This window comes from Rhinatrema bivittatum, chromosome 7 (genome assembly GCF_901001135.1).
Source record: "Rhinatrema bivittatum chromosome 7, aRhiBiv1.1, whole genome shotgun sequence".
NCBI classification, from domain to species: Eukaryota; Metazoa; Chordata; class Amphibia; order Gymnophiona; family Rhinatrematidae; genus Rhinatrema; species Rhinatrema bivittatum.
Window position 1 is genome coordinate 214,204,370 of NC_042621.1, and position 15,934 is coordinate 214,220,303.

The 15,934-nt window shown below is 43.5% G+C and overlaps 1 protein-coding gene across 9 annotated transcripts in view; it reads right to left on the bottom strand.

The window, feature by feature from the left end:
- Positions 1 to 13,764: 13,764 nt before the first annotated feature.
- The window catches only part of SGMS1 (sphingomyelin synthase 1), a 338,660-nt gene continuing 336,490 nt past the window's right edge, over positions 13,765 to 15,934 (bottom strand). For all 9 annotated transcript variants that reach the window (XM_029609798.1, XM_029609794.1, XM_029609795.1 and 6 more), the window contains one exon: positions 13,765 to 15,597. In XM_029609798.1, the coding sequence (XP_029465658.1) occupies positions 15,418 to 15,597 (180 nt within the window). In that variant the 3' untranslated portion in view covers positions 13,765 to 15,417. The remainder of the gene's footprint in view (positions 15,598 to 15,934) is intronic.

Here is a 15,934-nt window from a genome sequence, read left to right on the forward strand (position 1 = left end):
CACGAAAATACCCTCCTGCTCTGCGTATCTCTGCTGAACCTGACACTTCTCTCCAGGTAAGAGAGGTCCTCAACATCTGGCGACACCAAGGCAAGTGGGAATACCTCTTAGCCTGGGAGGGCCATGGGGCCAAGGAAAATTTGTGGGAACCCTCCAAAAACATCCTTGATAAGGATCTCTTGAGGACCTTCCATAGATTCTACCCTGAGAAACCACAGCTGCATAGGGTGAGGCCTAGAAATATGAATATGCAACCTGGACACCACCATGGAGAGTCGGGTTATGCAAAACTGCCTGCCTGAATTTGCGGTCAGCTTTTTGGATGTCTTCGAGAGGCATTTCTTGCAGATGAACAATGGCATAGCTCTCGTTTGATGAGCTTTGACAAAATATTTGATCTGCACACCTCCCAAGGTGTAGCAATGTTGAATGTATTCTGCTATCCAATTGGACATTGTACACTTGGGGGTAGATTTTAAAACATACGCATGAGCGTCCATGTGCGCGTGATTCCTGGCACGGTGGACTTCCTGAGGGAGGAAGGATACCAAAGCCGAGAGGGCGAGAAGGCATTGATGGATGACGAGGTGGCATCAATGGAGTCTGCACTGGCATCGATGGCACCAAGGTGGATGAAGTGCGCTTAGGCACCGAGAGTCCCGATGGCCCTGGAATGGGTTCCAGCATTGGTGGATCCCATCCCGGGATCAGGCCGGAAGTAGCCTCCTCCTCCGAGGAACCCGGTATGGGAATTGGGATCTGCAGAAGCCTCGATGGTCAACTCAGTGCCAATGCATCCGATGGCACGGGCTGAGTTGGCAGGGCACCGATGAGGGTGTCCAAGCACTCGAGCAGCGGTGCTAACATCGAGTGCCGGTATGGGGGCCAGCGCCGGTGGCGACTGGAAGCCCCGAAGGGCATTCAGCACTGTCTGTTGGACTAATCTGTCCAACTTCTCCCTGAAGGCTAGTGTAGACAACATTGCGCCTGGGATAGGAGGCAGGCTAGGAGTTACTGGAGGCTCCACAGGAGTCTGTGGAGGCTCAGTACCCAGCACAGATATCCATGGGGAACGCCTCAGAGTCCTGGGTTCAGAGGAGGATAGGGGCTTCTCTCCCCAGGCACTCTTAGCAGGTGGCTCGATGGAAGTTGATGCTGCTGCGGTATTGGTGCTGGCACTGGGCGGGGACAAACATCGGTGCCGGTGTTTCCCTCTGTGCTCAGTCCGGTCCTTCTCCGGCACAGAGGATGATGACGCTGATGCCTTTGAGGGGGGTCGGTGACGGATGGTCACCCGCTCCACGATGTTCCTGGCGGAGCATCTCCAAAGTCGATGGACCCTCTCTGGTCGGTGCCGCTTGAGCTGGAGTCGATGGAGCAGAACATTTCGACGCAAACAGATGCTCCATCTTGTCCAGCGAGCGCGCCGGGCTTTGGGAGTCATTTGTGTGCAACTGGGGCAGTGACGGATGTCGTGCGAGGGACCTAAGCAAAAATACAAACTTTTTCTGGGATTACCACATGCAACAATAAGACCACTACAAATCCTACAGAACTCGGCTGCCAGAATACTTACTGGAAAAAGCAGAAGGGATCATATCACTCAAACACTTGCCGATTTACACTGGCTGCCAATAGAACAAAGAGTGCAATTTAAAACACTATGCACAATACACAAACTAATCAATGATGAAAATGCTGACTGGCTAAATGCTGCACTACAATTGCATGTCCCCCAGAGAAATCTCAGATCAGCCAATAAAGCTCTACTAACCATACCCTCGGTCAAAACAGCAAAACTGACCCAAGTCAGAGAGAGAGCACTATTTTTAGCAGGTCCAATATTGTGGAACACAATGCCACTCGATTTAAGGTTAATGAAAGATCTAAAACTTTTCAAAAAAAGTTTTAAAACATGGCTCTTCAAAAAAGCTTTTCACAGTGAGGTTGGTGAGTAAGTAACACAAATGAACAAGTAAAGAACACCTACACACAGCTGAAGTCACCTAATAATGTATCTGCTTACTTTATTATTTTTTCTCATAATTAAGTATTAATTTAAGGGAAGGACAGTATAAAACATATATGATTATCCAGTTAATCACATAATTGGAAATATCAATTCACTTTCCATATAGTCTATATTATTGAGAATGAAACCGAAAAATTTATTGACACCTTCTGGATAATTCCTAAACCAAACTATTTACGTGCCTATTTGTAAACCGTTGTGAGGGTGTATTACTAAACGACGGTATAGAAAAGTTTTAAAATAATAATAAATAAATAAATACATACATACAATTGTGCGGGTCCATTAAGGACATGGTCCTCGGACACTCAGGGCATTTTCTAAACCCGGTCACCAAGCCGAAAAAATGGCGTGTGTGTGGTCGGTGACCATTGGGCACTGACCGCACACCACGGGAAAAACCACTTACTGAGCGTCGGAGGGAACGGATCGTGATGAGGGACCCCGGTGTGGATAAATTTAAGAAGGTAAACTTCAAATATTTCCGTGAGGAATTTTCTCACAGAGCTCCTAACCGTGAGGCAACTTGCTGCATGGAAAAAAAAAAAAAAAAAAGACTGAAGGGGGACCCCGTGTTGCCACAGGGTTAGTGGCATGCTGGGCATGCTCAGTGTGCCAGTCTAAAAGTTCTAGAAACATTGACAAAAGTATTCCATGACAGGGCTCCATCTGATGATGTCACCCATATTTTTATTTATTTATTTATTTATTTACGTTTTTTATATACCAACATTCAAGACGGAAGTCCCATCATGCTGGTTCACAAGAAACAGGGGTGCAATTACAATAAACTTTACAATTTGAACAATCGTGCAGAAAAGCAGTTACATGTAACAAGGAAATAAATAACTTGGAGAAAGAAGGAAAATGAAGATCAGATAATTATATATATATAATAACATTGTAAGAGGTGGCTATTAATGCTTTTAATGCATATTAATGCTATTAATGCATATGTGAGGACTACCATCCTGCTTGTCCTGGGAGAAATATTCTAACATATATGTGTGCTGTGAGGGTACATGCACTGAGAGAGGATGCAAGGATGAGGCAAGACAAAGGGAGGCATATGTGTAATGAGTGTTCGATTGCTTGCTTAATTTAGGGTGTGGCAAAGTCTTTTAAAAGGTCTTGAACTATGATTTTACGCAAAGAAGCAGTTGGAAAATTTCTTAAATAGCACCCTTTTTTATTTCTATCTTGACACTTCATTCTACAAACCATACGTATTAAAGAGTTTCCCCCCATGTTCTCTCAAGGGGGAAACCCCCCCCCATAACTATGTACCTAGAATTTGAAAGTGTAGTAAAAATTGTGCTACAGCCTCATGCCCATTATGTTTTAAGAGAGGAAATTACATAAGAACATAAGATATGCCATACTGGGTCAGACCGAGGGACCATCAAGCCCAGTATCCTGTTTCCAACAGTGGCCAATCCAAGTCACAAATACCTGGCAAGAACCCAAACATTAGATAGATCACAAGCTACTAATGCTGGTAATAAGAAGGCTATTGTCTAAGTCAACTTGACTAATAGTAGTTTATGAAGAAATGCAATCAGCGCCCAAGTAAATGTGGCAGAAAGATACAGATATAGTCCTATTTGTACTGGATTCCACCAACTTCATTAAAAAGAACTTCCAGGCACATCTTGATATATTGCCTGTTCATATTAAATCCTATAAACTCCAAAAGGAAGCTCTCTTTGGCATTAGCAACAATCATAGAAACATGGCAGCAGAAAAAGACCATAAGACCTATCTAGTCTGGCCATCCATACCAACTATTAATTTTTATAATCCCTACCAGTCCCTCAGATTCTTTGCGTTTATCCTATGCAATTTTTTGGATTCAGATACTATCTTTCCACCACCTCCACAGGAAGGCTGTTCCATGCATACACCATCCTTGCTGTAAAGAAATATTTCCTTAGATTACTCCTGGGTCTAACCCTTCACCCTCATCCCACAGTCCCAGAGCCTCCTCTGCAAGGAAATCTTGGAGGTTTCTGAGGTAATCTGAGACCGAGATCATATTGAACTGTCCCTGGCGTATAAATTTTTTTCCCCCATAAAACATAATGGGAGTTATTTGGTTCCAGCAGTCTTAGGCCCAACTTATTCTTTGCCTGATCTATAGTAAAACAGATTTGAAGTTGAGAGCTCTTAGTGGCAAAACATTGGTTTAATAATGCCTTTTGGTCTAGCTCTTGAATGACATGAAGGAAGGTAATGGAGTATCAGTATTGGCTCTGATACCTGCACACCTCAAATTTTGTTTTTGGAACTGTATAGATTGCTTTTGTTTATGCCCCACATTACCTGAAAAGACCTCTTTATAAAAGCTGATGCTCAGCAAAACCATTATATCTGCAGATATTCATCTTGTGGCAGCCAAAAAGACCAGGGGTGAAACGATCCCAAGGTCAGTAAACAAGTTGAAAGATTTGAAAAATCACCACTAGGGGGTGACTTTAGATCAGTTGTACTTCTCCAAAGATTTCTAACGACTTATTGAAGGGACATTCCCTCACTGAGTATATGACCTGATATTATTTTCTGAGTTAGCCATGCCTCTGGCTCTTCCTCCTCCCAGTTCAAGTGCCCCTGTTTTATTGTAACTTTTGCTCACTTTGCTCTCTCTTCGCCTATTGTTCATATTGATGTTAATGTTATTGCACCATTGTTTCTTGTAAACCAATATGATATGATTGGTATCATGAATGTCGGTATAAAAAAAGCCCTAAATAAATAAAAATAAATACTTACTAAAAATCTCTCAAGTCAATTTGCAGACAACTTAAGCAACACAAAAACCTTTTAAATGTTCATTTACCAATTAAAAAATATTTTTATACCAATTTTATGACACCACCAGTGCAAATACACTTGCAGTTCAAACTGTATTTACGTTAAAAATGACATTTTTCTAACTTAATACTAAACCCAAATGGCACTAACTGCAGTCATCCACACATGATATGGTTGTAATTGCCACTGAGGATCTTGATGACATCACATGACTGATTGTGCATTTTGAGCTGTTACCAGAATTCAGAATGAATCTGGGTTGGCTATGTTTTATATATTTTTTTTTAATTAACTTTTTTCTCGCACTGTAACAATCTATCCCTTTCCCAATGGAATTCATTTTCCTGATGTATATTTTATTTATGTTGCTTTACTTGTATTCCACAGTATCTATAAAATATTCACTGCGGCTAACAAACATTTGTAATCAGAAATCACAAACAATTTAAAATTGTTAAAACAATACACGTTCACATAGTAAAAACACTGTGGTAGTCTCAGGTCTATCCATTCTCTGCCTGCAACAGCATATGTAAATGCTGTATGATCTCTAGATCAGTGGTTCTCAACCAGTGTGTCGCCAAGAACATGAAAGGCTTTACTTCATAGATTAACACAAGCAGAGTAACAGTAGTATTGAACTTGTTGTAGTCCTGTATACAATCTGTCAACTTCTTATAGAAAGCAAAAGGTGGCAAAACAAACAATCCTGGGTTACACGTGCAATATTATTTCTTTGGTCAGAGAGAGTAAATTAACAGATTACATATTTACAAACAGAAAGAGGACAGCAGATGTGTCTAACTGACTAGGACACATTTAATTTGCTTAGACAAAATTCACTGCACACTAAAACAGAATCACTGTTTCTTTGGACAGACTCACAAACTCAGAAATGTGCCTGACCAAGGGGCTGATTACTTAACCGTGACTGGCTTTGCGGAAATGAGGACATAGTGCACCTTTTCTCTCTTGATACTGGCTGTTTTAAATATTATTCAAATACAGTTTGTGACAATTTTTTGTGATAAAGGCTGTTGAAAAATTGCAGACTTTATTGTAAAACAAAACAAAACAATAAAACCTTAATTGCATCTCTCGGAGGTATAGTTTTGTGCAAAACCACCACTTATCACAAAAAAAGATCTCACATCAAAGATTACAGATGTGTAATAAAGGTCTCATATATACCAACACAATGTGAAGAAGTTTTTAAAACATGTGCATGCATGTCCATGTGCAAGCGGTTCCCGGCACGCACACATGGCCGCGCCGATTTTATAACACGCGCGTCGCCGTGCACGTTATAAAATATGATACCCGCATGCACAGGCGTGCCTGATTTTAATATGGGGCGTGCGCACACAGGGGGTGTGTGTGTGTGAATTTTTTTTTAAAGTGCACACTGTGACGGGATCGAGCCTTTGCCTAACCCCCTAACTACCCTTCCTACCTTTTCCCCTCTCCACCCCAATCCCTAAAGTCCACCTAACCATTCTTTTTTTTTTTTAATTTTAAAACTTACCTGCTCCTTAGGATCATGAAGGTACACAGTTGTTCCCCATAAGCTTGTATTAGTTCTAAAAATATGATGGTCATTCACACATTGTGTTGGGTATAAATGAGACCTTTATTACCCATTTGTAATCTTTCAAGTGAGATCTTTTTTAGTGATATTTTGTATTCTTCTTACACCTTTGGGGGTTTTTTTTTTGTATTGTTACACGAAATCACCACTTGGCATGATTTTCTGAGCAAAATTTTGTCATGTCAAAATTGCTAATGAGTTGATTTATATGATTCTTCTGCTTATAAGCAATTTCACATAGTTTTTGTCAACAGCTATGCAAAGTCAAAATTACACACAGAAAAACAGATAAGGCTTATTAAAATTAGCAAATGTGATTACGTGCACTATTTGTCATTTTCTGCATGTTGTCATATTTGCAAAGCCATGGGCAGTGTAGCAAATTTGCCTCCTAGTTCATACAACACACTTTATTGGCTTGGACAAAATAGGCTTCTGCCCCTATGAAAGCTAAGATTAAGATGAGGTTAACTTAATTACTAGGAATGTATTTATTTTTTGAAAAAAAAAAAAAAAAGAGCGATAAGACAATAGCAGATGCACCTGACCAGAGCAGGGACTAGGGCAAGACATTTGCATTGGGAGTAATGCCCAAGGGGATGAAAACCAAGGACAATTTGGAACAAAAGTCAATTTTGGGACCACAGCACCGCAGCAATAAATAAGCTGGCTCCCATCTGGGACCAACCAAGGCTTTGACAGTTCACCTTGTGGGAGCTGTAAAAAAAATCCAGCTCCTATACAGCATAGAGCTGACTCAAGTCAGCTGGCAGAAGAAACGGAAGCAGAGGGTGGCTGGATAGAAGCCAGTTGCAGCATGGGACTAGCACTTTCACAAATGACCCAGACAAGACTAAGTAGGGAGCGGGAGGAGGTGCTTTTCAGTATGCTAATTCTTCTCTCACAGCTCATTGGCTCACTCCGCAGAGTCTGCTCAAAAGAATTAATAAACCATGGGTGGCAGGAGAAACATGAGCCCTAAGTTTGTCCCGGAGGCAAAACCCAAGTTCCCTTAAATGTTTAATTATCAAATATTCTAATAATCCACACAGTCATCAAATTCAAAACTAATGAAGCCATTATCCAAAACATCTGGCCTCCCTGTTCTCTCTCTCAATAGCTTGGGTTTTAACCAAGGTCTCTCCAATGTCTTTGGTTTCAAAGTGATATGTGGTCAGAGCACAAACACTTAAAAAAAAAAAAAAAAAAAAAAGCAAATGTTGCTTACCTGTAACAGGTGTTCTCACAGGACAGCAGGATGTTAGTCCTCACATATGGGTGACATCACAGGATGGAGCCCAATCTCGGAACACTTCTGTCAAAGTTTCCAGAACTTTGACTGGCCCCTACTGGGCATGCCCAGCATGGCACTAACCCTGCAGCCAGCAGGGGTCCCCCTTCAGTCTTGTTAAAAAGCTACAGGTAGTGCCGAAAATAAAATAAGAAAACGTTATGAACCCAACACCGTGGGGCGGCGGGCGGGTTTCGTGAGGACTAACATCCTGCTGTCCTGTGAGAACACCTGTTACAGGTAAGCAACATTTGCTTTCTCACAGGACAAGCAGGATGGTTGTCCTCACATATGGGTGAGTACCGAGTTGAGGATGTCTGAGTATGCACCAAATGTACTCAGGCGTGCAAGGCACTAGGCCTGGGATGAAATTTGGCCGAGGGCATCCCTGAACACCACTGGGCAGGCGGAAGGGTGTTGGTACGTCACATTGTAAATAGGTTGCGCAAGACAGACTGGCCGAAGATGGAATCTTGTCTTCCGGCTTTGTCTAAGCAATAATGGGCTGTAAAGGTATGGAGAGAACTCCAGGTGGCAGCCCTGCAAATGTCAGGAAGTGGCACAGAGCGTAGGTGTGCTACTGAAGTTGCCATGGCCCTCCCAGAGTGTGCTTTAACACGGCCTTGAAGTGGAATGCCCGCTTGCTGATAGCAAAAGGATATGCAGTCTGCCAACCAGGAGGAGAGAGTCTGTTTACCCACAAGCTGCCCCAATTTGATAGGATGGAAAGAGAAACAATTGAGTGCTTTTCCTGTGGGCAGCTGTACGGTCTAGGTAGAACGCTAGAGCCCGTTTGCAGCCAAGGGAATGCAGAGCCTGCTCTCCTGGATTGGAATGGGGCCTGGGAAAAAAGGTAGGTAGTATGATGGATTGATTGAGATGAAAACTCCGAAACTATCTTAGGCAAGAATTTAGGGTGAGTGCGGAGTACTGCCCGGTCCTTCAGAAGTTTAGTGTAAGGCGGATAGGTAACTAAAGCCTGTAATTCACTAACTCTGCAAGCGGAAGTGATTGCCAAATGGAAAATCACTTTCCATGTGAGATATCGAAGGTCACAGGATTGAAGAGGCTCGAATGGTGGTTTCATGAGCCGACCCAAAACTAGGTTGAGGTCCCAAGAAGGGGCCAGAGGATGCAGAGGAGGCTTGAGGTGAAGCAAGCCCTTCAAAAAACGTGTTACAAGAGGTTGTACTGATATGGGAACATCCATGACACCTTTATGGAAGGCAGCTACTGCACTGACATGCATCCTGATGGAGGAAGTTTTTAGGCCTGACTCTGACAAGTGCCAGAGATAGTCCAGAAACATCGTGATTGGACAGGTAAAGGGGTCAAGGGACTGAGAAGAGTACCATGACGTAAACCTGGTCCATTTGTAAGAATACGATTTTCTCGTGGAAGGCTTCCGTGAAGCAATCAGGACACGGGAAACTGGTTCAGAAAGGTTAAGTGGCTGAAGGATTAACCTTTCAACATCCATGCCGTCAGGGACAAGGCTTGAAGATTGGGGTGGCGTAGGCACCTGCTGTTTTGAGTGATTAGAAGCGGGTCCTTTCCCAAGGGAATGTGCCTGCGAATGGAGAGATCCTGAAATATTGGAAACCACACTTGGCGCGGCCAGTGAGGTGCTATCAGGATCATGGTTCCCTTGTCCTGACGTAACTTCACGAGAGTCTTCGAGAGAAGTGGAGGGAATGCATATAGGAGACCGGTTGCCCATGATAGGGAGAAAGCGTCTCTTGGCTGATAGTGTTGGCTGCGAATGAGAGAGCAGAAGTTGTCTACTTTGTGATTTTGAGGTGACGCAAAGAGGTCTATTTGAGGATAACCCCATTATTGGAAGATCGAGTTCGCTACTGAGGGGTTGAGAGACCACTCATGTGGTTGAAAGGTGCGACTCAGCTTGTTGGCCAACACATTGTCCACTCCTGGCAAGTAGGTGGCCCTGAGGTATATCGAGTAGGAGAGGGCCTCCGCCCATATCTGCACAGTTTCCTGACATAGAAGGTAGGAGCCTGTCTCTCCCTGCTTGTTGGTGTACCACATGGCCACCTGGTTGTCCGTCTGGATCAGGATGACTTGATTGGAGAGGCGATCCTGAAATACCCTGAGAGCATATCTGATTGCTCGCAGCTCCAGGAAATTTATTTGGTGATTGGCTTCCTCTGGAGACCAAGATCCTTGTGTCTGCAGATCGGCCACGTGGGCTCCCCAGCTGAGGTTGGAAGCATCGGTGATGAGTTATTTGAGGGTCTGGAACCTGGAAGGGCAAGCCCTTGAGGAGATTGACCTGATTTCTCCACCAGGCGAGAGACTGACGGAGTAAGTCTGTTACATGGACAATGGTCGACAGGGGCTGAATAGATTGAGTCCATTGTGACCTTAAGAGTCCACTGCATGACTCTCATGGCCAAGCAGGCCATTGGGGTGACCTGAACTGAGGATGCCATGTGTCCCAGGAGGATGAGAAAGTGGTGTGCAGTCATGGAGTGCTGAGACTGCAGCTGGTGTGCAAGAGACACGAGAGTGAGAGCTCGCTGTCGAGGCAGAAAATCCTTTGCCTGCAAGGTGTCCAAGTCTGCCCCAATGAACGATAGGGTTTGAGATGGGACTAAGTAGGATTTGTCGTAGTTGAAGAGAAATCAGAGTGAAAATAGAGTGGTGTAAAGTAAGATGTAGGGACGACAGAGCAGCTTGCTGAGTGGGAGTCCTGATTAACCAATCATCTAGATAGGGGTAGATGTGAACACCTTGAGTCCTGAGGAAGGCTGCAACTATGACGAGGCATTTTGTGAAGACTCGTGGTGCAGACGCAAGGCCGAATGGAAGCACTCGGTACTGATAGTGCTTGGGGCCTACTAGAAACCTCAGGTATTTGTGATGAGATGGTATTATCGCGATATGAGTGTATACGCTCTGGAGGTCTAGAGAGCAGAGCCAGTCTCCTCTTTGTAGAAGAGGAAGAAGAGAGCTCAAGGTTACCATTTTGAACTTCTCTCGCTGGAGGTACTTGTTGAGGGCACGTAGATCCAGAATTGGATGAACGCCTCCCGATTTTTTGGAGATTAGAAAGTACCAGGAATAGAACCCTAGGCCATGCTGAGAGTAGGGTACTGGTTCTATTGCCTTGGACTAAAGGAGGAGGGAGACCACCTGTTCCAGAAGGATGGAGTGATCGGATGTTCTCCACGTCGGTAGAGGTGGGGAGTCCGGTGGAATGGAGAGAAAGTTCAGACGATAACCTTGAGCAATTATCGCTAGGACCCACTGGTCTGAGGTGACAATCGACCTCCCACTGGTATGTGGGGCAATGGAAGCTGGCTGCTGCTCTCTATGCAGGAGTCAAAAACCGGAAGCAGGGCCCGGCTGAGGAGCTGCTTGCGTTTTTTGTTTACGTGTGATGAGACTGGGCTTTTTGAAACGGTCTCGTAGAACGGGTTCTAGTTGGTGGCAGGTAGGACTTCTTCAGGCGGAAGAATGACTTCTTAAGAGTCCTTCCGAAAGGGCTGTTTTGAAGAGTACTCAGAAGGCATCAGAGAGAGCTGTCTCAGGGTCTCATGATGGTCCTTGAGTTCCGCCACCATCCGTTAAATCTGCTCGCCAAACAGATTGTCTTCTACACAGGGCAGGTCGGACAATCTGTCCTGAACTTCAGGGCGAAGGTCGGAAGACTTGAGCCAGGCCCATCATCTTGCCGAGATAGCAGCTGCAGATACCCTGGTAGCAGTGTCAAAGATATCGTAAGATGATCTGATCTCATGCTTGCCTGCCTCAAAACCCTTGTTTACTAGGGTTTGGAGTTGCTCTTGAAATTGCTGAGGCAGGGAGTCTGTTAAGTCTTGTATCTGCTTAAATAAGACCCTATTATATTGGGTCATGTAGAGATGATAAGAGGCAATTCTGGAGATGAGCATTGATCCCTGGAAGACACGGCGACCAATGGCATCTAGAAATTTCTGTTCCTTGCCTGGGGGAAAGGAAGTATGAGGTTTTGATCTCCGTGCTCTTTTCTGGGCAGATTTGACCACCACAGATTGGTGATCCAATTGAGGTTTGAGAAAGCCTGGAGCTGACTGAACAAGATAGGTGGTGTCAGCTTTCTTGTGGACTGCAGCAACAGAGCCAGGATGTTCCCAGTTCTTTTTGAGGAGATCCAGAAGAACTTGGTGGATAGGGATGGAGGTTATTTCCTTGGGAGCATCCAGGAATTGTAACAGCTCCATCATTTGATGCCTGTCATCTTGTTCAGTCTGCAATTGGAAGGGAACCAATTCAGACATCTCCTTCACAACATTTATGAAGGAAAGGTCCTCTGGGGGAGAACGCTTTCTGCTTTCAGTAGGTGAAGGTGGTGAAGGCAAATCATCGGTGTCTGGTGAAGAATCATCAGTCCAGGTGTCGTAGGGATCAACACCTGCTCCTCTAGGGTCTAGAGGAGGACAGAGCGGTGGGATCCCTGAAGGTCCTGGTTGAGGCTCCGAAGGACTCGAAGGAATAACTGAGGCACCGATGAGGGCATGGAAGGCACCTGTGCAGGCATCGAGGGCATCGATGGATGGCTCGGTAGTGCCGATGGATGCATTGGCACCGATGGGTGGATCGTGGCACCGGACGTATCGGCATCGACGGCTGAGGCATCGGCAGAACTCCTGATGGAGGGATGCAGAATGGTGTTTCTCCTCCTGATGACAAAGCAAGCGGGGAGGGCACCGGAGCCATCGGTGACCCGGGGTCCATCGGTGGAAAAGTGGCCATAAGCGCTTCCATCCTCAAGAGCACCGGTGCAACGCTGCTGGAATTGGGTCAGTGGTCGGTTCCGCAATTGGTACGGTGTCTGGAACCTGGAGTCGATGCATCGCCTTATCGATGGCCGCCTGAACCATCCGGTCCAGTTCTTCTCAGAGACCTGGAGCAAGCAGCCCCGGCTCCGGAACAGAAGGAGGCGGCAGAGGCATAGCCGGAGAGACCACCGTTAAAGGTGGAGTCGCGGCTCCCGATACCCTGTCGGGTGAGGGTTGCCTCGGTGACCTGGTCGCTGAAAAGGTCGGTGCCTTTTCTGGACAGGGCTTCTTCGATGGCGGCTCGGATAATAGAGAGGTCAATGATTTTGCTCCCTCAATGGTCCGAGACTTTCGATGCCGGTGGCAATGTTTATCTCTACGATCCCCTCGGTCCTGAGGGGGAGTAGAGGGTGTCAAAGGCCGAGAAGTCGTTTATGCCGGATGGTCACCGGCTGGAGGTCGATGCTGGCGCGAAGTTGATGGTGCCGGTTCTGATGACGTCGGGGTTTGAGCATGGAAGAGAAGTTCCATCTTCTCCATTCTAGCCTTGCGACCTTTTGGTGTCATAAGGGCACATTTGGTGCAGGTTAGGACATCGTGCTCACATCCAAGACACATTACACAGACTTCGTGAAGGTCTGTGATGGAAATGGTGCGATTACAGTCCGGGCACCGGCGGAACCCCGACTCCATGGCCATGAAAAAATTGAGCCGCGGTTCGGTCGACGGCCAGTAGGCCGCGAGGGCCAAACTAGACGGTAATCGACGGAAAAAGGGTAAAAAAAACGTACCAGAGTACCGCGGCTTGAAAAGGTTGAAGGAGGGACCCCTGTGGGGTAAATTAATTTTAGTAATTCCGTGAGGAAAATTCCTGTCAGGAATCTCTGCATAGCTCCTTAACCGCGTGGCTACTGCTGCGCAGAAAAAAGAAGACTGAAGAGGGACCCCTGCTGGCTGCATGGTTAGTGCCATGCTGGGCATGCCCAGTAGGGGCCAGTCGAAGTTCTGGAAACTTTGACAGAAGTGTTCCGTGATTGGGCTCCATCCTGTGATGTCACCCATATGTGAGGACTACCATCCTGCTTGTCCTGTGAGAAAAATGTTTATAATTCTGCAGGAATAAAGGCAGCCTCCACGTCTTTGAATGTTGCTAGATTTTTCAGGTTCCAGAAAACAAGGTATCAGTAAAAATGCAAAAGTGCAAATATCAGAATAAAGTGAGCCTTCTCTGCAATGTGTAACAAACTAACAAATACTATGCTTTTATTTTTGAAAAGGTTTTATTTTCCTTCACCATGATTGTTTTACAATACAAATATCTTTTGAATACACAAAAAACCCCCAACAAGGAGAACTCCATTTCACGTAAAATACAGAACATGTAGATGTATACAATGAAAACTGCTGAAAGGTTGCAGGTTTCTATGGATAATCTGCAGCCATCCACAGGAAACTCCCGTCATCTTCAGCTTTTCATAGATAACTGCAAGTTTTCAGCTCTCTGCACACCTATATATATATACACACATATACATATATATATATATATATATATATACACACACATACACACACATATATGTATATATATATATATATATATACATATATACACATACACACACATATATGTGTACATATATACATGTATATAGTTTTTCTTAAAAAAATAGTTTTTCTGCACATTGGCAACTTTAGGATAGAATACTTGTGCAAACATATGGTAGGAGTCAAACTTAGATTACATGCATTTTCTGCACAAATATAACAAAGAAAAAGATTGTGTTGGTACCTTTTTAACAAAATTTTCATGAAACTATGGATAATGTGTGGTTACATATCTAGTGTGCAGTTAAATGACAGCAAAAGTCTCTGAAAAGAATTAATGGTTGTCATGAAATAGCTAAAATTCAGCTGGGAAGCAAACAACAAAATAAAATAATTTAAGCAGGACATACCACTAGGACAAGTCCAAAATCTGTGAACAATATTTGAACCATTCAATTTATTTTACGCTCAAAAATATTTTCTACATCATTAAGTAGATTTTAGGTTTAATTTAGTTATAAATTTAAAATTCAGCAACGTATACATATATTTGTCTTCTGCCATGAAATACTTTAATTAAAATACAAAAACATTTAAGACTTCCTACTGACCATACAATCAAGACAAGAAAGGCACTAGAAACATAGACAAATAGCTCTCTCAACTTTAACTTTATCTGACATGTAAAAATCTTTAAATGTAATTTTCAGCAACATTATTTTGAAAAATAAAGTTAAGAAATACTTAGAAAATCACCATAACAACAGAGGTCTTTTTTTTTTTTTTTGCACTTTGACACTGTCACTGCAGATTTTACAAAATCAAAAGTTACTAAACCCTTCTTTGTCTATCATTTTAATTTATAATATTGGTGCAACAGGTAGATAAGATTTCAGCATTTTACCCCATTCAGGTATTTAGAAGCCTTCATAGAGACATTTGCTAGAAAATGGCTTACAGCCCAATCTTTGGGGCAAGAGATATGAAAAGTACGTTTTCCCAAGAAAATAATATATTTTATTCCCAGGCATAACTGGAAAGACCAAAACCTATGATATAAAAGCTTATGTATATTTGTGGTTGCCTCATATACAAAGGAACATGGTTATGGGTAGTGTCAATCCCAAATCTATTAACCAGAAAGGTGTACAGTGCATGATAAATTATATTTCTTTATTGTTGTCCAACGCAGGTCCTTTGGAGAGAGAGAAAAATCACAGTGCTTGCCAGGAATCTGAATAGGTTAAGTCAAGGTAATGTTAACTGATAAAAAAAAAATTTGGGAGGAGTCTGGTTTATGGCATCTTCTTTCAGAGTTCTTAGCACTTTAGATAGTTCCTTCCCTCCTCCGCCCATTTTACAATTGTTATGTGTCATTCATCAGTCTGCTGCATTTCATTTGTCTACCAAGATGAACCAGTGGCCAAGGAAAGGGCCACTGATAAGTACGAGGTACAATGCCTTGAATATTCTTTTCAAAGTACTGAAACGGCTTGTACCACCACACCCGTGAAAGGTAATTTATATGGGAAGCTTCTTTTAGCACCTGCAAAACAAAAAAATAAATCTTACAAAAATATATTAGCACATTTTACAATACATTAGATGCCTTAAATGATTCAATTTTTAGTTGATACATATCCTCTACCCCCTGTTGAAACTGTATCTCTTGTTGAAGGAAAGGATAGCAGATTTCTAGATTCCAAACTTTGTGAATTCTTGTCAATTTGTCCCACGTGCCTTTACCAAGACTTCCCAACTTAAAGCAAAAAAGGCAAAATGAATTAATTTTACCATGAACTGTGGCCCACTTAATAATCGCTAGTCAAACACTGCCTCTTTTATAGCCAAGTTTAAGGCTAAGTAAGGGTGACATAACTTGG